This window comes from Nerophis lumbriciformis, linkage group LG23 (assembly GCF_033978685.3).
Source record: "Nerophis lumbriciformis linkage group LG23, RoL_Nlum_v2.1, whole genome shotgun sequence".
Classification (NCBI taxonomy): Eukaryota; Metazoa; Chordata; class Actinopteri; order Syngnathiformes; family Syngnathidae; genus Nerophis; species Nerophis lumbriciformis.
Window position 1 is genome coordinate 18,980,608 of NC_084570.2, and position 25,331 is coordinate 19,005,938.

General features: G+C 38.9%; 1 protein-coding gene across 4 annotated transcripts in view; it reads right to left on the reverse strand.

The window, feature by feature from the left end:
• Positions 1-1,371: 1,371 nt before the first annotated feature.
• The window catches only part of LOC133622357 (gamma-aminobutyric acid receptor subunit beta-3-like), a 235,090-nt gene continuing 211,130 nt past the window's right edge, over positions 1,372-25,331 (reverse strand). For all 4 annotated transcript variants that reach the window (XM_061984998.2, XM_061984997.2, XM_061985000.2 and 1 more), the window contains one exon: positions 1,372-12,119. In XM_061984998.2, coding sequence (XP_061840982.1) covers positions 11,751-12,119 — 369 coding nt within the window. In that variant the 3' untranslated portion in view covers positions 1,372-11,750. The remainder of the gene's footprint in view (positions 12,120-25,331) is intronic.

Here is a 25,331-nt window from a genome sequence, read left to right on the forward strand (position 1 = left end):
GTGGGGCTGGCACGCTGTTTATACAGATTGTAGAGGGCGCTAAATGCTGTATCAACATGGCACGACCTGATTATTATTGTAAAGGTTAAAATCGGAGAATATTAATCCCGGGAGTTTTCTGTGAGAGGCACTGATATCCGGAAGTCTCCCGGGAAAATCGGGGGTCGGCAAGTATGCAGCTGAGCCGCATCAGAGTGATCAAAGAGCCGCATGCGGCTCCGTAGCCGCGGGTTGCCGACCCCTGTCCTAGACTATACAGAATTCCTGGTTTTCCGGGTCATTTTGCCCTTTGAAATTAAACGGGCCATTCTTTGAACTTGCACAATTCCCACATTTTCTCTACATTTCTGGGGCGGTATAGCTCGGTTGGTAGAGTGGCCTTGCCAGCAACTTGAGGGTTCCAGGTTCGATCCCCGCTTTCGCCATCCTAGTCACTGCCGTTGTGTCCTTGGGCAAGACACTTTACCCACCTGCTCGCAGTGCCACCCACACTGGTTTAAATGTAACTTAGATATTGGGTTTCACTATGTAAAGCACTTTGAGTCACTAGAGAAAAAGCGCTGTATAAATATAATTCACTTCACTTCACTCCTACCGATTCGAACTGTTCCACCATCCACACACTCCACTCAACTTTGACAACCAAACTACCATTTTTCAAGTTTTGAAAAAAATTCCAGGTATTCCCGGTTTTTCACCTCTTCCTGGAAAGTTTTCACAGTCCACATGTTTCCACACTTTTAAAACATCCCTCTTAAGTTACCTTTTTATCCCCCCATACAAATTCTCGGTTTTCCCAAAATTCCAAAATACCAATTTAGGACAATTAACAATATTTTCAAAAACTTCCAGTTTTCCCCAAATTTCTAGGAAATTCCTATTCAAATGACTGGAAATGTCATGTCTGTTGATCATGTTTTTGTTTGGCCATGTGCTGTTTTGTTTTTTGGACTCTTTTTAGTTCCTGGTTGCACTTCCTTGTTTGTTTGTTACCTTGACAACCATTAGTGTCACCTGTTTCACGTCTTGGACTCACGCACCTGATTCATTTGAACTCACGCACCTGTTTTCAATCACCACATGACTATTTAAGCCTGTCATTTTCTGTTGGTCGGCCTGGCGACATCACATTCATGCTCTGCACTCTTGACACGCTGCTTACTCTGTCCAGGTCATAGTTCATGCTGCACTTTTCTTGCCACGTAAGTTTTTTGTTTATTCAAGCCACTGTTTTGTACCTCCGCTGTGAGTGCCTTTTGTTTGTTCCTTTTTTCCATAGTTCGGCCTTTTGTTTTATTAGCCAAGTTTGTTCCCCGCCTTGTGCGCGCCTTTTGTTTATACTTTTTATAGTCTATTATTAAATCATTCACGCCATGTCCGGTCCAAATCATTTGCACCATGGGAAAACATACCACGCCACAGTCCAAGTCTTGACAGGAAATTTCGACATAGTACTACAATGCTCAAAATTATCCACATTTTGTGCCATTTTTTTTTTTTTTACCCGATTCCGACCTTTCAACCAGTCCCACACACTACTCTTCTGACATATTGAATGCAAAACATGTTTTCCCCTTCACAAAATTCCAGTTATTCCCGGAAATTGCAGGGATTTTCTCCCTAATGACAATGAATGGGCATTACACAATCTACTGCATATCCCACATTTTTTAACCGATTCGAACCGTTTCCACCACCCACACACTCCACTCACCTTGGACAATCAAACTACCATTTTCCAAGTTTTGAAAAATATTCCAGGAATTCTCGGTTTTTCAAAGCCCTATTTTCACCTCTTCCTGGTAAGTTTTCCGAGTCCACATTTTTCCAACCGTTTTTGACCATTCCACTTTTAAAACATTCCTCTTAAGTTATCTTTTTTATTTCATACAAATTCCCGGTTTTCCCAAAATTCCAAAATACCAATTTAAATTCAAACTGTTACTACATCAACATTTTTCAAGCGTTTCGAAAAAATCCAACACCAACCCATTCATATAATCTCGGACAACTGTGCTAGTATCAATATTTTCAAAAACTTCCAGTTTTCCCCAAATTTCTAGGAAATTCCCTTTCAAATGAATGGACATAATACTACAACGCTCATAGTTATCCACGTTTTGTGTAATTTTTTTTAACCGAATCCGACCTTTCAACGAGTCACACACACTACTCTTCTGATATATTGAATGCAAAACATGTTTTCCCCTTCTCAAAATTCCAGTTATTCCCGGAATATGCAGGAATTTTCTCCCTATTGACAATGAATGGGCATTACACAATCTACTGCATATCCCACACTTTTTAACCGATTTGAACCGTTTCCAACACACACTCCACTCACAATCAAACTACCATTTTCCAAGTTTTGAAAAAAATTCCAGGAATTCCCGGTTTTTCAAAGCCCTATTTTCACCTCTTCCTGGAAAGTTTTCCGAGTCCACATTTTTTCAACCGTTTTTGACCATTCTACTTTAAAAACATTCCTCTTAAGTTATCTTTTTTTTGTTTTCATACAAATTCCCTGTTTTTCCAAAATTCCAATTTAAATTCCAACTGTTACTACATCAACATTTTTTAACCGTTTCGAAAAACTCCAACACCAACCCATTCATATCATCTAGGACAATTGGTCTAGTATCAATATTTTCAAAAACATCCAGTTTTCCCAAAATTTCCAGGAAATTCCCATTCAAATGAATGAACATTTGGACATAGTACTACAATGCCCAAAATTATCCGCATTTTGTGCCATTTTTTTTTTACCCGATTCCGACCTTTCAACCAGTCACATACACACTACTCTTCTGATGTATTGAATGCAAAGCATGTTTGAACCGCTCCACCATCTACACAGTCCACTCACCTTGGACAATCAAACTACCACTTTCCAAGTTTAAATTTTTTTTCCAGGAATTCCTGTTTTTTCAAAACTACCAATTTAAATTCAAACTGTTAGTACATCAACATTTTTCAACTGTTTCGAAAAACTGCAACACCAACCCATTGATATCATCGAGGACAATTGGTCTAGTATCATCCATCCATCCATCCATTTTCTATCGCTTGTCCCTTTTGGGGTCCCGGGGGGTCGCTGGAGCCTATCTCAGCTACAATCGGGCGGAAGGCGGCGTACACCCTGGACAAGTCGCCACCTCATCGCAGGGTCTAGTATCAATATTTTCAAAAACATCCAGTTTTCCCCAAATTTCAAGGAAATTCCCATTCAAATGAATGAACATTTGGACATAGTACTACAATGCCCAAAATTATCCGCATTTTGTGCCATTTTTTTTTACCCGATTCCGACCTTTCAACCAGTCACATACGCACTACTCTTCTGATATATTAAATGCAAAGCATGTTTGAACCGCTCCACCATCTACACACTCCACTCACCTTGGACAATCAAACTACCACTTTCCAAGTTTACATTTTTTTTCCAGGAATTCCTGTTTTTTCAAAACTACCAATTTAAATTCAAACTGTTAGTACATCAACATTTTTCAACTGTTTCGAAAAACTCCAACACCAACCCATTGATATCATCGAGGACAATTGGTCTAGTATCATCCATCCATCCATCCATCCATTTTCTATCGCTTGTCCCTTTTGGGGTCCCGGGGGGTCGCTGGAGCCTATCTCAGCTACAATCGGGCGGAAGGCGGGGTACCACCTGGACAAGTCGCCACCTCATCGCAGGGTCTAGTATCAATATTTTCAAAAACATCCAGTTTTCCCCAAATTTCAAGGAAATTCCCATTCAAATGAATGAACATTTGGACATAGTACTACAATGCCCAAAATTTTTTTTTACCCGATTCCGACCTTTCAACCAGTCACATACACACTACTCTTCTGATATATTAAATGCAAAGCATGTTTGAACCGCTCCACCATCTACACAGTCCACTCACCTTGGACAATCAAACTACCACATTCCAAGTTTACATTTTTTTTCCAGGAATTCCTGGTTTTTCAAAACTACCAATTTAAATTCAAACTGTTAGTACATCAACATGTTTCAACTGTTTCGAAAAACTCCAACACCAACCCATTCATATCATCTAGGACAATTGTGCTACTATCATAATTTTCAAAAATTCACGGTTTTTCCAAAATTCCCCAAAATTTCTAGGAAATTTTCATTCAAATGAATGGACACATTCATAGTTCTACAATGCCCAAATTTATCTGCATTTTGTGCCATTTTTTTTTACCCGATTACGACCTTTCAACCATTCACACACACTACTCTTCCAATATATTGAATGCAAAACATGTTTTCCTTTTCCCAAAATTCCAGTTTTTCCCGGAATTTTCTCCCTATTGACAATGAATGGGCATTACACAATCAACTGCATAGCCCACATTTCTCAACCGATTTGAACCGTTCCGACATCCACACAGTCCACTCACCCTGGACGTTCAAGCCACCATGTTTCCCTGTTCTGAAAATTCTCTGATTACACATAATTACCAGGAATTTCCCCCCATTGAAAATTAATGGGCAATATACAAACCTCTCCATATCCCACATTTCTTAACCGATTCGAACCGTTCTAACATCCACACAATCCATTCAACTTGGACACTCAAGCATTTCAGTTCCACTCATGCGTATCAGCGGCTTGCGCACATAGGACATTCCCACGCAATTCCTACCGGAATTGCAAATTGTATATTTAACATACTACATTTCAAAACAGGTTACAAAAGCTCCTCTTTGCTGCTGACGTATGACATAAACGCACAGCGAGTAAGCGCGGCGATGGACAATCAAAGGTATTTTTAAAAATCGATTCTTAAAAAAAAGAGAAAACAATAGAGTCTTAAAAATACAATCGCAGATAAAAATGGCAATTACATTTTTGAGCACCCCTATTACTATGTTCACTTGGCAAGTTAATTTCGATATTTTTGGGCAATATGTGACCTTTATCGGAAATGTTGATGTCAATGTGAACAATACAATTCCGACTTTCTTCAAATTGACCCAGGCCTCTTTTATATGTGAATGTACATTTGATATGTGTCCGGTAGGGATGGGAATCATACAACAATCTTGATACAACACAATACTTGATTCAAACCAATTCTCACACTGTTATTTGGTATATATATATGATAATATAATATTTTCAAAAGAGGTTACAAAAGATATTTTTGGCTCCAGCTAGTGAGCGCCTAGGTGACCCCAAAAAATGACTTTTAAAAATTCATTCTTAATGATTTTATTTTTTTTATAAAACAATATTCTTGAAAATTAAGAATCGATTTAGAATTTAAATTAATAAAAAAAAAAAAAAATTCAGTCTGAGCAATCAGGTCACGCTCATCGACCATTACGTTTTTGAAAAGCGACATACGTCATAGTTCTTCGTTAAAAAAAAGAGGCTTGGAAAAGAAACAGCGGACAAATGAGCTGAAATATGGCACAAAAAAATGTTTTAGAACTCACGTCAATGTCATGATCTGTCACACCAGGTCATGTCGTCTTTTGAGTTTGTTGGCATTTTCATGAGTTTGCGCTTTTATTTTGGTGGAACTTCCTGTTTTGAGTGTGGTCCCCTGCAGCACCTTCACTCATGCCTTTTGAGCGCTTTCCCCCACACCTGGTTCCTAATGCCAATCAAGACTATCTCGGTTGTGCGGCTGCTATCTGTGTTGTTGGTACTTTGTTGAATGAATCTTTTACTTGGATGCGTAAGTTTGCTGTGCTCCTACATCCCGTTTACGTTTGCTTTGTAGCCCGTTCAGTTGAGTTTTGGTTTCGCATATGGTGCGTGCCATTTGTACTGTGAAGTCGGAATTTCTGAGTTCTAGTCGGAATTTTAACTGGAACGCCCCCGAGTTCCTTTCAAAGATGGCTGATCTGGATGTAAGCAATGATATATGCTTCTATTATATACGGTAGTGATGGGTTGATGAGGCGTCATGAAACGTTTCGACACATTGCAAAACTGTACTGATACTGTGTCGATAGTGTGTCACTAAATACTGACATCTGCTGGACATTAAAAATCCCTACAGGCAACCTATGGACCGACTCAACTGACACTGATTTTATGACTTAGTATATACAATAATATAAACCAAGTCATTGTATTTCATTCAGGATTATTTCATATCTTCATTTAAATACAAATATATTTTTATCTTTTTTAGATACAGTCAATAAATAATGTGAACATGTATCATAACATAGAAATCAAAGAGAACGTGTTGTGAATGAGGATGCTTGTGGACTGGGAATTTTTTTTTTTTTTTTTACACATTTTTATTAAAAAAACAGTTTTTCCAACGTATTAAATTTTAGAAGATTTCTCTTCTTAGTTATTAATTAAATTCTCCGGCTGTAGAAAAGACCCGCTCACAGGGCACAGAGGAGGCGTCAGTGCGACACAGTTTGCGTATCGGTCACATGACCGAAACCGCTCATGATCGGTCACGTGACTTTCTAAAAGCGGTACGCAGGGTTTTGCTCTATGAGGTCGACGCATGCGCCGATGCATCGGTGTTGCCGGACCCATCACTAATATACGTTATTAGTAGGGATGTCCGATAATGGCTTTTTGCCGATATCCGATATTCCGATATTGTCCAACTCTTTAATTACCAATATCGATATCAATCGATACCGATATATACAGTCGTGGAATTAACACATTATTATGCCTAATTTGGACAACCAGGTATGGTGAAGATAAGGTACTTTAAAAAAAAATAAATAAAATAAAATAAGATAAATAAATTAAAAACATTTTCTTGAATAAAAAATCAAGTAAAACAATATAAAAACAGTTAAATTGAAACTAGTAATTAATGAAAATGAGTAAAATTAACTGTTAAAGGTTAGTACTATTAGTGGACCAGCAGCACGCACAATCATGTGTGCTTACCGACTGTATCCCTTGCAGACTGTATTGATATATATTGATATATAATGTAGGAACCAGAATATTAATAACAGAAAAAAGAACCCTTTTGTGTGAATGAGTGTGAATGAGTGTAAATGGGGGAGGGAGTTTTTTTGGGGTTGGTGCACTAATTGTAAGTGTATCTTGTGTTTTTTAATGTTGATTTAATTAAAAAAAAAACAATACCGATACCGATAATAAAAAAAAGCCGATACAGATAATTTCCAATATTACATTTTAACGCATTCATCTCTAGTTATTAGCACTTCTGATTAGTTTTTGTCGCAGTGAATCAGCCATAAACTATGTATCATTGTACATTTATATATGGTAACGTCACTGTTGTGTAAACTACATTTACTTCATTTGCGTTATACCTTCTACATTGCTAGCAATAGCATCCGTGTTTCCTCTTCACCCACCGCATATTTTCTGACAACTTGTTTATTTTCAGACACAGCAAGCGCAAAAATAGCTTTCGAGGATGTGGCCATCTTCATTTCCGACATCGTAACTGGACGTCATTCCTGGCTCCGACTTCCAATCTTCCGAGGTAATTGGAACACAGCATTTTGTTTGTTTGCTTATCAAATACATTTTACTTGCACGCTGCCTCTTCGTTTTTTGTTTTTTTTCCCACTCCTGGCTTCACCCACAAGCTCCTTGGAACACAGGTGGAAATAATAATAAATCCTCTTCCTTCTTAGTCCCTTACACCAGATCATTTGGTTAAGAAAAATGTTGATTCAGTTTTCACCAAATCCTTGACGTTGCCCCAAATGCGCCAGGACTGACCTATTACAATAAGAGCCATGTTTCATTCTACAGGGTGACGACGTGTTCACATTAGAAGTGTAAACGGTTACATAAAAAAATCGAATTTAAAGCAGCAATAAGTAACTTTTCAACCTTTTATAAAAATATTTTCATAACTTTTGGGATGATACATGGACTTACAACTAGTTGAATGATAACTCTAACATGGCCCGAAGGGGTCTGTCCCGCTCTTACTGACATCAAAGAGGGTGCCACACAAAAAACTACCAATGTGCTGACTTTCTTTACGGCATACAACACTCCCCTTTTCCCCGTTCCTTAAAAAGGCGGAAGTCGATGCAAACGCCTACGTGCGATTACTGCAGTCATGGCCAAAGCTCCAAAACAACCAAAGAAACGAAAAGTTTTGTCTGGGGAGACAAACAAAGAAAAATGGAGCTTAACCGGATAAAAGGACAGTCAGGATCGTCATTGTCCTGGCTTTCACTCGCTGGCTTGAGCTCAAAGACGAGGAATTTCAGACCCATGCTGCTTTGGCTTTGTGTTCCTGACTTTCGATGCTCAAATCACAATGATAATGCTAATGTTAGCTATCGTGGTAGCAATAAATAGCCACCAGCGTGATGGTTCCACTACTACCAGTTCGAAAAATATCCCCCGCCAGTCTTTCTTTGCTTCGGACCTGCATCCGCCTTGATACATTCTCAGTAGTTGCGTCATGTTTGGTAGCACAATCCAAGATCATTTCTTGATAGTGTCTGCTATTTAACATCAGCATAGCCATTAGAGACATAATATTTGTGCCAATATTACAGCGAACATCATGTCGGTATGACACTATATGCGCTAGTCCTCATGGGAATTGTGAAGTGAATTATATTTATATAGCGCTTTTTCTCTAGTGACACTTTACATAGTGAAGCCCAATATCTAAGTTACATTTAAACCAGTGTGGGCGGCACTGGGAGCAGGTGGGTAAAGTGTCTTGCCCAAGGACACAACGGCAGTGACTAGGATGGCGGAAGCGGGAATCGAACCTGAAACCCTCAAGTTGCTGGCATGGCCACTCTACCAACTGAGCTATACCAAATGTGGTCTTCTTCTGGCAAAACAGAACCGCTTTGGTCCACTGGCGCCGCCAAAATCAACCAAAACTGAAAGTTCTTAAGTGGGGCTTTAACAAAATATCCTTATTTCCAACCATCCGTGTAAGCAGGGTCGTTCTTTGCTGACAAACATACATCCGAAAATATAACGGCGGCTCGGAAATACAAACGGAGTTTTCCAAGAGGTTAACTGGCCAACAAAAGTCAGTATCTTTAACGATGGCAAAGGGCTGGTCGAATAACATTTTGCGAGAATCAGTTTGAATTGGCAATCGTGTTGAATCGATTCTGAATCCAATCATCACCCGAAGAATCGGAATCCGATCTGTAATTTCACGTCACTTTTCAAATGAATCGGAGCTTTCGAATTTATCGTCACAATTCCTAATTATCGTGCACCCCTAAGAAATAATAACACACTGTATTTATGTATTAACTGGCCGACAAAAGTCAGTATCTTTAACGATGACAAAGGGCTGGTCGAATAACATTTTGCGAGAATCAGTTTGAATTGGCAATCGTGTTGAATCGATTCTGAATCCAATCGTCACCCGAGGAATCGGAATCCGATCTGTAATTGCACGTCACTTTTCAAATGAATCGGAGCTTTCGAATTTATCGTCACAATTCCTAATTATCGTGTACCCCTAAAAAATAATAGCACACTGTATTTATGTATTAACTGGCCGACAAAAGTCAGTATCTTTAACGATGGCAAAGGGCTGGTCGTCCGCGTACCACCCGTTTGAGAATCACTGTCCTCGGAGATAGGAGCACTTGATTGGTTCAGCCTAACCCATAGGGACACTGAAAAAAGGTGCAACATTTTGCCGAATATTCTACTTGCCGGTGAGGCAAAGCTGTTCGAGAGCCTGAAAGCCCCTTGGCGGGTTTTATTTGGCGCAAGTAGCACGCGGAATATCTTCCTTTGAAAGAGTGAAGTCCCACATGATCGACAGCATGTTCGTCGTTTCCGACCTCCTACGAGGCAGGAGCGCTTGATTTGTTCACTCTAACCCAAAAGGGTTAAAAATCGTGATTCCTGTTCAATCCAATTCAAAAATGTCAATTTAAAAAAAACTTTTTTTTGTGGCCATTTGCGGACTCACTCGCTGCGCTTGGGGATGGCGTGGCACAGTTGGGAGAGTGGCCGTGCCAGCAACCTGGTTCCTGGTTCAATCCCCACCTTTTACCAACCTCGTCACGTCCGTTTTGTCCTTGAGCAAGACACTTCACCCTTGCTCCTGATGGGTCGTGGTTAGGGCTTTGCATGGCAGCTCTTGCCATCGGTGTGTGAATGGGTGAATGTGGAAATAGTATCAAAGTGCTTTGAGTACCTTGAAGGTAGAAAAGCGCTATATAAGTATAACCCATCCATCCATCCATCCATAGGCAGCAGCCTAAGCAGGGAAGCCCAGGCTTCCCTCTCCCCAGCCACTTTGTCCAGCTCCTCCCGGGGGATCCCGAGGCGTTCCCAGGCCAGCCGGGATATATAGTCTTCCCAACGTGTCCTGGGTCTTGCTCCTGTCGCCTCCTACCGGTCGGACGTGCCCTAAACACCTCCCTAGGGAGGCGTTCGGGTGGCATCCTGACCAGATGCCCGAACCACCTCATCTGGCTCCTCTCGATGTGGAGGAGCAGCGGCTTTACTTTGAGCTCCCCCCGGATGGCAGAGCTTCTCACCCTATCTCTAAGGGAGAGCCCGGCCACCCGGCGGAGGAAACTCATTTCGGCCGCTTGTACCCATGATCTTGTCCTTTCGGTCATGACCCAAAGCTCATGACCATAGGTGAGGATGGGAACGTAGATCGACCGGTAAATCGAGAGCTTTGCCTTCCGGCTCAGCTCCTTCTTCACCACAACAGATCGATACAGCGTCCGCATTACTGAAGACGCCGCACCGATCCACCTGTCGATCTCACGATCCACTTTTCCCTCACTCGTGAACAAGACTCTGAGGTACTTGAACTCCTCCACTTGGGGCAAGATCTCCTCCTCAACCAGGAGATGGCACTCCACCATTTTCCGTATAAGTATAACCCATTTACTTGCATCCTGTAATTTGTCTGAAGAGAGTTTTATTAAGCTTTTTAAACCGAATAACATTTTGCGAGAATCAGTTTGAATTGGCAATCGTGCTGAATCGATTCTGAATCCAGTCGTCACCCGAGGAATCGGAATCCGATCTGTAATTTCGGAGCTTTCGAATTTATCGTCATAATTCCTAATTATCGTGCACCCCTAAAAAATAATAGCACACTGTATTTATGTATTTATAGCACAAACACATTTATGGCGTTACTTGAAAATGCTCCTGAATCAATAAACTGCTGGTTGAGGTGGATGCGATCCTGAAAGCCCCTAAGCAGTTTTTGAATTTGATTTGATTTGGGTGCGAATTTGGTCCGCTGTTTACTCGGAAGCGGTGATAGAACGGCAGTGTTGTTCAGTCTTGTGCTTTCTTGTCGTTGTTGTTCTTCTGGTTGACCAAAATGATGCCGGGAATAGTAAACACTTGACAGCCTGAGAGTGCGAAGTCGAAACTGTCGGTAAAAGACGACCACGTTGGCAGATCATTACATGCATTAACAGTGCATAGGGTACCAATCAAACATGTCGTTTAAAAGGATTTTTTTTTAGGAATTGCCTGCACTTATCTGATCACGTCTGTGGTACCGTATAAAGTTTATGGGTTAGAAATTTGTTTTTTTGCTGGCTTTTCATGGTTGATGGGAGACGACGGTCACACACACGATAGAAAAGAAAAACATAGTAAAGGATGGCAAATATAAAAAGTTATTCGATGAGTACTTGGTCCAGAATCTTCTCAGTCTTTAGTCTGATCTTGGTAGGAGTCAATGTATGTAGAAAAGCACAGAAAAAAAAGGGAGAAAAACCAACCCAATGGAAAGAAAGTAAAGGACAGAGAGAGACAACAACAGTCTGATCAGACGTAGTAGAGCCAGTAGATGAGGTTAAAAAGGGAGAAAACGGAGGGGAAGATGATCCGTGACCAACGGTCGATGGCGTTTACATCCGTCAGGTCGGGGATTTTGATTTTCAGCTGCGACGACCGCCTCCTCAGGCGGCTGCGTTTCATCTGGGCTGCCCGATCCAAGGAATGGCGACTGGCCGAGCGCTGGCCGTTGCCGCCGCTCTGCTTGCGGTACTGGATGTGCGACGAGGCCGTGCTGTCCAGCTGCACCATGGACTGAGAGTTTCTGATGTCCGCCACGCTGGTGGTGATCTCCCCTCCCGCCACTTCGTTGTGGATTTCCAACGTGGTCAGCAGGATGTTCCCGTGGCCCGGCTCCGCCTGAGCGAGGGACCAAAAGTAATTATCATTGAGGTACAAGCCTGTGGGACACCTGGAGCTACTTATGACCGCCACATTCTCACAGCCTTAAGATTCTTGATAGAAAGTTGATGAAGGAGAAGATTCAAGCAGGCGTGCAAAACGATGAGAAGGCTTGTGTCACTAAAGCAGGGGTGCCCAAACCTTTCCACTGAGGGCCACAGACTGACAATTCAAAGGAATCAAGGGCCATTTCGGTAGTTGTCACCTTAAAAACCAGTACACTATATAGATTTCTTTCAAAGAACTACAAAAATAAATTTCGCCTGAATGCTTATGAGCCAAAACTGAAGTAAAACGCTAACTGTTAGCATAAAATACAAGCAAATTGAGCTAAAAAGCTAGCATGCTAACAGTACTATGCTAACATGCTAATAATAGTAGTTAGCATTAGTGAAATACCAAAATATATGACACTGAGGCTTATACCTGCTAAATTAGCTTTAAAAAGCTAGCATGCTAAACTGTAACAAGTACCACAAGATATTACTCTGCGATGTACTCCTGAAAAATGTGTCAAAAACGCTAGCATACATTAAGTACTAAAATATGAATATAAAATTAGCTAAAAATAGAAAGCATACTAACGTTAGCATGCTAACAGGTAGCATTCGTCAAGTTACAATATATTTGACAGTTGAGGCGTATACGCGCAAAATTTGCAATAAAAAAAGCTACAAAGGAAGCTAACAATTGTGCCGTTCAAAAATGAGCTACGGGCCGCACTTTGGACACCCCTGCACGAAAGCATCGTCACTGAAAAATGTCGGAATGCACAGCGGATACAACACACTGCATGCCCATGATGACATGTAGCCAATCAGGAGCAATGGACAATGGCAGTCATGCAAATGTAGCAGCTGAGCAAGTCCAGCATTTTTTCTCTCTTCCTTGTACCTTTGCCAAGAAGGTCATGGAACATCGGATGGTTTGGTTTGTGCTAGAGATGTTCCGATCGGCGTTTTAAGGTGCCGATTCGGATCATCCATGAGTGAAATCGTCCGATACCAATCACATGTTATTAACTATAAATTATAGACAGTGCAACAACATCAACACAATATTTGAACTAGTTCTTACGCTCTTTCATTACGTAGAAAACAAAGTCAATAGTACACAATAACTCAATAAAAACGAAAACTACTATTTTAATCTCAGGGCATTCAATCGATCGCAACTGAACTGTGTGGTTTGTCTTGGAAGACGTTTCATCAGCTCATGCTCATAAACCTAGATTGGTCAGATCTAGTCTTAGACTAAGATTAGTCAGATTTAGTCGTAGACTTAGATTGGTCAGATCTAGTCTTAGATTTAGATTGGTCACATCTAGTCTTAGACTTAGATGGGTCAGATTTAGACTTAGATTGGTGAGATCTAGTCTTAGACTTAGATTGGTCAGATCTAGTCTTAGACTTAGATTAGTCAGATTTAGTCTTAGACTTAGATTGGTCAGATTTAGTCTTAGATTTAGATTGGTCACATCTAGTCTTAGACTTAGATTGGTCACATCTAGTCTTAGACGTAGATTGGTCTCATCTACTCTTAGACTTAGATTGGTCACATCTAGTCTTAGACTTAGATGGGTCAGATTTAGTCTTAGATTTACATGGGTCAGATTTAGTCTTAGACTTAGATTGGTCACATCTAGTCTTAGACTTCGATTGGTCACATCTAGTCTTAGACTTAGATTAGTCAGATTTAGTCTTAGACTTAGATTGGTCAGATTTAGTCTCAGATTTAGATTGGTCACATCTAGTCTTAGATTTAGATTGGTCACATCTAGTCTTAGACGTAGATTGGTCTCATCTAGTCTTAGACTTAGATTGGTCACATCTAGTCTTAGATTTAGATGGGTTAGATTTAGTCTTAGATTTAGATGGGTCAGATTTAGTTTTAGACTTAGATGGGTCAGATTTAGTCTTAGAATTAGATTAGATTAGACTTCGATTGGTCACATCTAGTCTTAGACTTAGATTAGTCAGATTTAGTCTTAGACTTAGATTGGTCAGATTTAGTCTCAGATTTAGATTGGTCACATCTAGTCTTAGATTTAGATTGGTCACATCTAGTCTTAGACGTAGATTGGTCTCATCTAGTCTTAGACTTAGATTGGTCACATCTAGTCTTAGACTTAGATGGGTTAGATTTAGTCTTAGATTTAGATGGGTCAGATTTAGTCTTAGACTTAGATGGGTCAGATTTAGTCTTAGAATTAGATTGGTCAGATCTAGTCTTAGACTTAGATTGGTCAGATTTAGTCTTAGACTTAGATTGGTCACATCTAGTCTTAGACTTAGATTGGTCACATCTAGTCTTAGACTTAGATTGGTCACATCTCGTCTTAGACTTAGATTGGTCACATCTAGTCTTAGACTTAGATTGGTCACATCTAGTCTTAGACTTAGATTGGTCAGATCTAGTCTTAGACTTAGATTGGTCACATCTAGTCTTAGACTTAGATTGGTCACATCTAGTCTTAGACTTAGATTGGTCACGTCTAGTCTTAGACTTAGATGGGTCAGATTAAGTCTTACATTTAGATGGGTCAAATTTAGTCTTAGACTTAGATGGGTCATATCTAGTCTTAGACTTAGATGGGTCATATCTAGTCTTAGACTTAGATTGGTCAGATCTAGTCTTAGACTTAGATTAGTCAGATCTAGTCTTGGACTTAGATTGGTCACATCTAGTCTTAGACTTAGATTGGTCACATCTAGTCTTAGACTTAGATTGGTCACATCTAGTCTTAGACTTAGATTGGTCACATCTAGTCTTAGACTTAGATTGGTCACATCTAGTCTTAGACTTAGATGGGTCACATCTAGTCTTAGACTCAGATGGGTCAGATTTAGTCTTATATTTAGATGGGTCAAATTTAGTCTTCGACTTAGATTGGTCAGATCTAGTCTTAGACTTAGATTAGTCAGATTCAGTCTTAGATGTAGATTGGTCACATCTAGTCTTAGACTTAGATGGGTCAGATTTAGTCTTAGATTTAGATGGGTCAAATTTAGTCTTAGACTTAGATTGGTCACATCTAGTCTTAGACTTAGATTGGTCACATCTAGTCTTAGACGTAGATTGGTCACATCTAGTCTTAGACGTAGATTGGTCTCATCTAGTCTTAGACTTAGCTTGGTCAGATTTAGTCTTAGATTTAGATGGGTCAGATTTAGTCTTAGACTTAGATGGGTCAAATCTACTCTTACACTTAGATTGGTTAGATATAGTCTTAGACTTAGATTAGTCAGATTTAGTCTTAGACTTAGATTGGTCACATCTAGTCTTAGACTTAGATTGGTCACATCTAGTCTTAGACATAGATTGGTTTCATCTAGTCTTAGACATAGATTGGTCACATCTAGTCTTAGACTTAGATGGGTCAGATCTAGTCTTAGACTTAGATGGGTCAGATCTAGTCTTAGACTTAGATTGGTCACATCTAGTCTTAGACTTAGATTGGTCACATCTAGTCTTACACTTAGATTGGTCACATCTAGTCTTAGACTTAGATTGGTCACATCTAGTCTTAGACTTAGATTGGTCACATCTAGTCTAGCGGCTGGTGCCAAAACCCCAAATATTTATACTCCAAAACCAGGAGGGTGTGCTTGGGCAAGGATGGTTTGACCCGTATCGTAGTGAGAAAAACAACTGTTTTGATGCAAACGAGCAATCCTAACTGTAATTTCCCCTTGTTAGCATTGAGGTATTGTGTGGCAGAACGATCGCTGTGGATCGACAACTACCAGTCCAAAATAGTCGGAAACCCCCATGTAAGCATTCCATTCAGTTGTGAACAAATGGAATTCTGGTCACCTCCTGTGGCCAGAATGTTTCTAACTCATGTTATTTGTTGGAGGCTAAATTGCAGTCTTTTAGGAATGGTTGAAAGGACAGTGTTGTATGTGGGAGACAGAGACATAAATGGCTTCCCTCACTCCTCTTTCGTACCATCCGTCCTCCCTGTCCAGAATCTGTACATTTTTGTTCTCAAAGAAGTGCTGAGGTGCAGGTAGACCTGAAGAGTTTGCCCGTCTATGCTGTGCCATGCGTCGGCTTAGTTGTTGTTTAGTTTCCCCAATATATGAATCAGTGCACTCATCATTACACTGGATAGCATACACCAGATTGTTTTTGTGGGTGTGGGGTGTCCGGTCTTTAGGTCTCCAGGTGTTGCCTGGTGTGAAGTGTATTGGGACGTTGTGTTGGTTAAAAGTTATTCTAAGTTCCTCAGATAGACCTGATACATATGGAATGACAATATGTATGCGTCTTTCACCTTTTTTCCTCCTCATCCACTCCGTCCTTGTTATTTCTGGAACTGGATGCACTTTTCACAAACAACCAGCTGGGTTAACCACAGGTTTTCAGGGCTTCCCTCAAATGCCTATGCTCTTTCTCTCTGCTCTGTGAGCTGGTAGGAACATTATCAGCCCTGTGTTGTAGGGTTCTGATAACGCCCAGTTTGTGTTCCAGTGGGTGGTGTGAGTCAATTAAGTCTTCCAAGGCGAACCAAACCGTCCAGTTGCGATCGATTGAATGCCCTGAGATCACAACGACCTGGATGAATGAGAACATTCATAGACATAAAACTACTAACTACTACTTTTTTGAATCATTTGGTTTTTGCCCTCAAAGTCCTCCTGTGTCCAGGGACTTATTCCCCGAGTTTCTAAACGTAAACACAAACAACAACAAATATTTTGCGAAAGTAAAAATACGGATCTAATTACTCTCGTATCAAATATATAGTGATACCACCCTTGGTATCGACACTACCGGTATATGGATTAAACTACCCTCCACTTACGTGTACGCCTCCCCGCCACACATTAAATTGTCCTCTTTCGAGACTGTAATTAATCTACTTTTTAAATTTCCTGTTAAACACGGTTCGATCTACACTTCTTAAAATTTACAAAGCACTTTTTTTGTGTTGTGTCAAGCTAGCTTAGCAATTAGAGTGCATGCATGCTTCTGGCTCTTACTTGGTGTGTAACATGTTTAGCCTCGTCCTCCAGTGATAATGGTACCTAACACTTTGTGCCATTGGCCAATCACATACTCTTCCTCGTTCTTAATTTTTATTCCGTTATTTTCACGGTTATTTATTGCTATTATTACTACTTTTATTCTCACTATTTTATGTTTTCATTTAGATATTTATGTATTATTTATATCTTATTTTTAAATATATTTTTTAATATAATATTTTAGATGATGTTAAGTTATTCTCCAGTGTGGAAGTCTCAAAGGTGGCATTTTTTCCTTAATCCTCAGTGCCATGCTATGTTCTGTTAATGTCAATAGTGATGTTTGTGTTTGCTTTGCTTTTTTTACTGGCGTAAAGCACTTTGTGTTGCAACTTGCCTGTGCATGAAAAGTGCTATATAAATAAAGTTTAATTGATTTATTGACTTTTTGACAAATATCAAACGATCCCTAGTTTGTGTGCTTGCTCTACAATTTATGATATGCTGTATTAATCTGTATTTTATGATTCTGATGACTCTCCTCAAATGTTACAAAGAATCCACACATGGGTCCTCTCAAAGTCCTGTTGTGTTGGATCTGTGCAAGTTCAGAAGTTGCCGTTTTAAAAATGGATCTTTGTCGTGCATTAATTTGACATTTGTAGAACATTGAAAATTTGTGTTCAGTCATTCAAGGGTTTTAGATGTTGGATCAGGGACTGTTTGCAACTTGCTCAACGTTACATTATAGCTTATAATACGGTGGTTTAAAATAACATACACTGTTATTTTTAAACATCTAATTACTAATTATACAAACCCCGCTTCCATATGAGTTGGGAAATTGTGTTAGATGTAAATATAAACAGAATACAATGATATGCAAATTCTTTTCAACCCATATTCAATTGAATGCACTACAAAGACAAGATATTTGATGTTCAAACTCATAAACTTTATTTTTTTTTTGCAAATAATAATTAACTTAGAATTTCATGGCTGCAACACGTGCCAAAGTAGTTGGGAAAGGGCATGTTCACCACTGTGTTACATGGCCTTTCCTTTTAACAACACTCAGTAAACGTTTGGGAACTGAGAAGACACATTTTTTAAGCTTCTCAGGTGGAATTCTTTCCCATTCTTGCTTGATGTACAGCTTAAGTTGTTCAACAGTCCGGGGTCTCCGTTGTAGTATTTTAGGCTTCATAATGCGCCACACATTTTCAATGGGAGACAGGTCTGGACTACAGGCGGGCCAGTCTAGTACCCGCACTCTTTTACTATGAAGCCACGTTGATGTAACATGTGGCTTGGCATTGTCTTGCTGAAATAAGCAGGGGCGTCCATGGTAACGTTGCTTGGATGGCAACATATGTTGCTCCAAAACCTGCATGTACCTTTCAGCATTAATGGTGCCTTCACAGATGTGTAAGTGACCCATGTCTTGGGCACTAATACACCCCCATACCATCACAGATGCTGGCTTTTCAACTTTGCGCCTATAACAATCCGGATGGTTCTTTTCCTCTTTGGTCCGGAGGACACGACGTCCACAGTTTCCAAAAGCAATTTGAAATGTGGACTCGTCAGACCACAGAACACTTTTCCACTTTGTATCAGTCCATCTTAGATGAGCTCAGGCCCAGCGAAGCCGACGGCGTTTCTGGGTGTTGTTGATTAACGGTTTTCGCCTTGCATAGGAGAGTTTTAACTTGCACTTACAGATGTAGCGACAAACTGTAGTTACTGACAGTGGGTTTCTGAAGTGTTCCTGAGCCCATGTGGTGATATCCTTTACACACTGATATCGCTTGTTGATGCAGTACAGCCTGAGGGATCGAAGGTCAAGGGCTTAGCTGCTTACGTGCAGTGATTTCTCCAGATTCTCTGAACTCTTTGATGATATTGCGGACCGTAGATGGTGAAATCCCTAAATTCCTTGCAATAGCTGGTTGAGAAAGGTTTTTCTTAAACTGTTCAACAATTTGCTCACGCATTTGTTGACAAAGTGGTGACCCTCGCCCCATCCTTGATTGTGAATGACTGAGCATTTCATGGAATCTACTTTTATACCCAATCATGGCACCCACCTGTTCCCAATTTGCCTGTTCACCTGTGGGATGTTCCAAATAAGTGTTTGATGAGCATTCCTCAACTTTATCAGTATTTATTGCCACCTTTCCCAACTTCTTTGTCACGTGTTGCTGGCATCGAATTCTAAAGTTAATGATTATTTGCAAAAAAAAAAAATGTTTATCAGTTTGAACATCAAATATGTTGTCTTTGTAGCATATTCAACTGAATAATACTTCCCAACCCTCCCGAATTTTCCGGGAGACTCCCGAAATTCAGCGCCTCTCCCGAAAACCTCCCGGGACAAATATTCTCCCGAAAATCTCCCGATTTTCAGCCGGAGCTGGAGACCACGCCCCCTCCAGCTCCATGCGGACCTGAGTGAGGACAGCCTTGACATGAGGACAACAGGGTGACAAGAACTAAATCATCCAGACTAGAGATAAATTGTATTATTATGTTTATCTTACCTAAAAATAAATATATTTGTTAATTTTTAAAAAAAAAACTAAATTAATTTTTACTATATTTTGCTAAAAACATCAAAATAATTTTATTTTTATTTTTATTTTTTCTGACTCCTTATTACATCCAGCCATAGAATTATACATTCAAATAAACATATTTGAAATAATTAATTATAAATTATCATAATAATTCATTTAAAATGACCATATTTAATTATTAAAATAATTGCTTGTTTATCAACAACTTTAGCATTTTATTCATTACATTTTGAAGCTCTCAGAAGCCAAGTTATGTTATATTCCTTAATATTTATTTATGCAAGTTTGAAGTATCAATTATCTAAACACAGTTTTGTTTGCATATTTTCAGGATATATATATATATATATATATATATATATATATATATATATATATATATATATATATATATATATATATATATATATATGAAATACTTGACTTGGTAGATTCTAGTTGTCAATATACTCCTCCCCTCTTAACCACGCCCCCAACCACGTCCTGTCTCACCCCCGACCACGCCCCCACCCCCCACCTCCCGAAATCGGAGGTCTCAATGTTGGCAAGTATGGTTGAAAATGATTTGCAAATCATTGTATTTGGTTTATATTTACATCTAACACAATTTCCCAACTCATATGGAAACGGGGTTTTTTACATTATACAACACATTTGACCCCCATCTGCAATTTAACAGTGAGACCATGTATGTGTTTTCCAGAAACAAATTAGTCTTTGTTGCTGTCGTTACGATACTATATACATTTAATGCTCACGTTAGTAGCTACATTTTGCTAAATTGATATCATTAGCTAATAAACAACTATTATAACCCTCATCTGTGATTTGTTACAGCCAAAGGGCAATTACTAATTACATCCATGTTTTTATGACTTTCAATATTTCTTATTGATTTAACAATTGAGAAGAATGTTGTGGAATGTTTAGTATAGTGTAGCTAACACTGACAAGGAACAAATAGATTTAGCTGACATTTTATGTTTAATGTTTTTACTTCTGGCTTTTCTGATGTTGTACAGGGTTTCCGCAGATATCCGCAAATCAAATTTCAGGCTTTTTAATGCAACTTAGCTCAGTGACCTACTCAGTGGCCTTGTGGTAAGAGTGTCCGCCCTGAGATCGGTAGGCTGTGAGTTCAAACCCCGGCCGAGTCATACCAACGACTATAATAAATGGGACCCGTTACCTCCCTGCTTGGCACTCAGTATCAAGGGTTGGAATTGGGGGTTTAATCACCAAAATTGATCCCTGGCTGTGGCCACCAATGCTGCTCACTGCTCCCCTCACCTCCCAGGGGGTGAACAAGGGGATGGGTCAAATGCTGAGGACAAATTTCACCACACCTAGTGTGTGTGTGACAATCATTGGTACTTTAACTTAACTTTAACTTAAAACAAAATAAATGCCCATGTCCGACTGCAGGTTGTTATTATATAAAGTCAAAAGCATACAATTGTCCTATAGATAACATTGAAAGCATTTGACAGTAATATTGTTGAATAGTTGAAAAGTTTACATTAACTGTGGCCAAACTAAGCACTAATGTAACCATAATATGTAATAATAATAATAATGCAAGTAACCCTTCCAACACAATAACCATATATCATTACAGTAGTATGTTGTACTATTGTAATTGGAAGGTCCATCCATCCATCCATCCGTCTTCTTCCGCTAAGCAGGGAAGCCCAGACTTCCCTCTCCCCAGCCACTTCGTCCAGCTCCTCCCGGGGGATCCCGAGGCGTTCCCAGGCCAGCCGGGAGACATAGTCTTCCCAATGTGTCCTGGGTCTTCCCCGTGGCCTCCTACCGGTCGGACGTGCCCGAAATACCTCCCGAGGGAGGCGTTCGGGTGGCATCCTGACCAGATGCCCGAACCACCTCATCTGGCTCCTCTTAATTATCTTAAATAGGTAAACAAACATCAAAATAGAGTAAAATGGACTCTCAATATTTGTTAACAAAAATGTATTCAATAAATATTGACCATCTTGAAGCGTTTTTTTCCACCAATTGGAAAAACTTGGTCAAGTGGTTTGTTTTGTTGTCTTTTTTTGTTGCCAATTGCAATTGTATAAAATGTTTAATACCTTTGAACATTGTATTTAATGCTTTCAAATACCATTCATGGCCTTAATTTTCGCCAAATCCATTTAATGACTTTTAATACTTTTAAATGACCCGCGGAAACCCTGTTGTACTTTGGTTGCCGCTTTTTGCACCTGTGTGTGTGTGTTTGTGTGTATAACTTAATTATCCTTAATAGTAAAACTACAGTAAAATGACTCAATGTTTGTTAGCAAACATTTTACTTCAATAAATATTGACCATCTTTAAGTGCAGTTTTTTCCCCAAATTTAGTCAGGTGGTTTGTTTTGTTGTCTTTTTTTATTGCCAATTGCAATTGTATAACATTTTTAATACCTTTGAACATTGTATTTAATGCTTTCCAATGCCATTTACGGCCTTAATTTTCGCCAAATCCATTTAATGACTTTTAATACTTTGTAATGACCCGCGAAAACCCTGTTATACTTTGGTTGCCGCTTTTTGCACCTGTGTGTGTGTGTATAACTTAATTATCCTTATAGTAAAACTACAGCAAAATGACTCATTATTTGTTAGCAAACATTTTACTTCAATAAATATTGACTATCTTTAAGTGCAGTTTTTTCCCCCAATTGGAAACACTTGGTCAGGTGGTTTGTTTTGTTGTCTTTTTCTGTTACCAATTGCAATTGCATAACATATTTAATACCTTTAAACATTGTATTTAATGCTTTCCAATGCCATTCACGGCCTTAATTTTCGCCAAATCCATTTAATGACTTTTAATACTTTTAATTTACCCATGGAAACCCTGTTGTACTTTGGTTGCCGCTTTTTGCACCTGTGTGTATGTGTGTGTGTTTGTGTGTATAACTTAATTATCCTTAATAGCCATTTTTATAATAACCATTTTTAATACCTTTAAACATTGTATATAATGCTTAATGCTTAATTTTCTCCAAATCCTTTTAATGACTTTTAATACTTTAAAATGACCCTGTTGTACTTTGGTTGCCACTTTTTGCACCTGTGTGTGTGTGTATAACTTAATTATCCTTAATGGTCAAAATACAGTAAAATGACTTATTTGTTAGCAAACATTTCACTTCAATAAATATTAAACATCTTTAAGTTCAGTTGTTTTCCCCCAATTGGAAAAACTTGGTCAGGTGGTTTGTTTCGTTGTAATTTTTTGTAGCCAATTGCATAGAATTTTTAAATGCCTCTGAACATCGTATTTAATGCTTTTTAATGCCATTTAAGGCCTTAATTTTCGCAAAATTCATTTAATGGCTTTTAATGCTTCTTAATGACCCGCAGAAACCCTGTTGTACTTTGGTTGCCGCTTCCTGCCCCTGTGTGTGTTATGTGGGGCGGGGCTTGCATGCAAGAAGAATGCTAACAACACTTTCGAAAGTTAGCACCCTCGAAGCAGCTGCGTAGAGGTTGCAAACGCGTCGTATATTTAGTTTCCTGTTATGCAAGCAGCAGGGCTGTGAATCTTTGGTCACCACATGATTTGATTCGATTCTTGGGGGTAACGATTCATTCAGAATCGATTCTTGATTCAAAACGATTCTTGTTTCAAAATGAGTACTTTTTTTCAAAACATTGGGTGCCAGTTCTATGATTAACTACATTCCTCCATAAAATAGACAAACAGCTCTGATAAATTTGTATATAACTTAAACGATAACTGGTTTTGTTTTATAAAAATCTACCCAAACTTTTAATAGAGTCAAATACAAATAAGGCAAAGAGAGAAGTATCCCACACTTCTCTTTTCTAAAGTAAATTTGTACAGCAGATATGATCATCTACATCAACAATGTGATTATATCTAATTGGACAGGTCAGATTAAAAAAATAAATACATTTGAGATTTGTTTGAATCGATTAAGAATCGTTACAAATAAGAATCGCGATTCATTTGTAAATAGATATTTTCTTACAGCCCTAGCAAGCAGCACAGTACATACTGCACATGAACAAGCAATATGTTGCTGTGATACAATTGATTTGCAGTATTTTTGCATCATTTCAAATATGTGTGACTCTTTGGGTACCTAACGATTCGATCCGATTCTGATTCCGTTGGGAGAGGCGACTCGATTCAGAATCGATCCTCGATTCAACACGGTTCTTGATTCAAACCGATTCTCGCAACATATTATTTGGTGTAATGATAATGAAACTTTTTCAAAACAGGTTAGAAAAGTTGCATTGAGCGGCTCTAAAAACGTCTTTTTAAAAATTGATTCTTAAAAGAATGTTTTCGGGAAAATTTTTATTTTATTTTTTTTAAATACATTTTGGAAAATTATGAATCAATTTAGAATCGGAATGAATAAGAATCGGCAACCGGACGTGAATAAAACATTTTTGTGCACCCCCTAGTAGGGTTGTCTCGATACCAATATTTATTTATGTATTTCGATAATTTTCAATGCTTTTCTAAAAAAAAGGGGACCACAAAAGAATTGCATTATTGGCTTTATTTCTTACGGTACATTAAACATGTTTCTTATTATTGCTTAATTTCGTCCTTAAATAAAATAGTGAACATACAAGACAACTTGTCTTTTAGTAGTAAGTAAACAAACAAAGGCTCCTAATTAGTCTGCTGACATATGCAATAACATATTGTCATTTATCATTCTATTATTGTGTCAACATTATGAGGGACAAACTGTAACAATTAATTAATAATCAACTTGTTCATTTAATGTTAATATCTGCTTATGTTCTGTTTCAACATGTTCTATCTACACTTCTGTTAAAATGTAATAATCGCTTATTCTTCTGTTGTTTGATACTTTACATTAGTTTTGGATGATATCACAAATGTAAGTATCGATCCGATACCAAGTAGTTACATTGGTCATAATTTAAGTTCTCATGTGTCCAGGGACGTGGTTCCTAAGTTTATGAAAAGAAAAAGAAAAAAGATTTTGTGACAATAAAAAATATTGTTGTAATCATAGTAGAATTGATCAGATACGCTATTGTACTTGGTATCATTACAGTGGATGTCAGGTGTAGAGCCTCCCAGGGCATTTGTCTACATTGTGAGGCCGGTGAGCTATTGTATCCTCCTACGGTGTGTAGTGAAGCATGTTCAGGTATTCCTCGTCCTGCAGGGATGATACTTGTAAGAAAAGTACTTTATTTGTTGCCATGGAGGCGAGGATTAGTGATTTAGAAGTAGCTAAAACACTGCCGATTGCGGATGGATTTTAGCCTCTCAGTGTTATATCTTCACCTTTATCATTAGTTTTTAGACGAAAATGAGTCCATTCTCTCTTTTCTGTCTACAAAGTGTCTGCTTGTAAGTACTCCGTGATTGTGCGCTGCCGAACATGCTCCTCTGCTCGTAAAACCAGCAATGTGACGACGTGACGACGCTGTCAAATAAAAATATACTTTTCAAACAGAGTATAGTACCATTTTTTATTTATTAGTACCGCGATACTATACTAGTACCGGTATACTTTACAACCCCACCCCCTGGTCATGTACAAAACAACTGCGATGGAAAAGTGAATGAAAGATTGTCATGCTGGTTG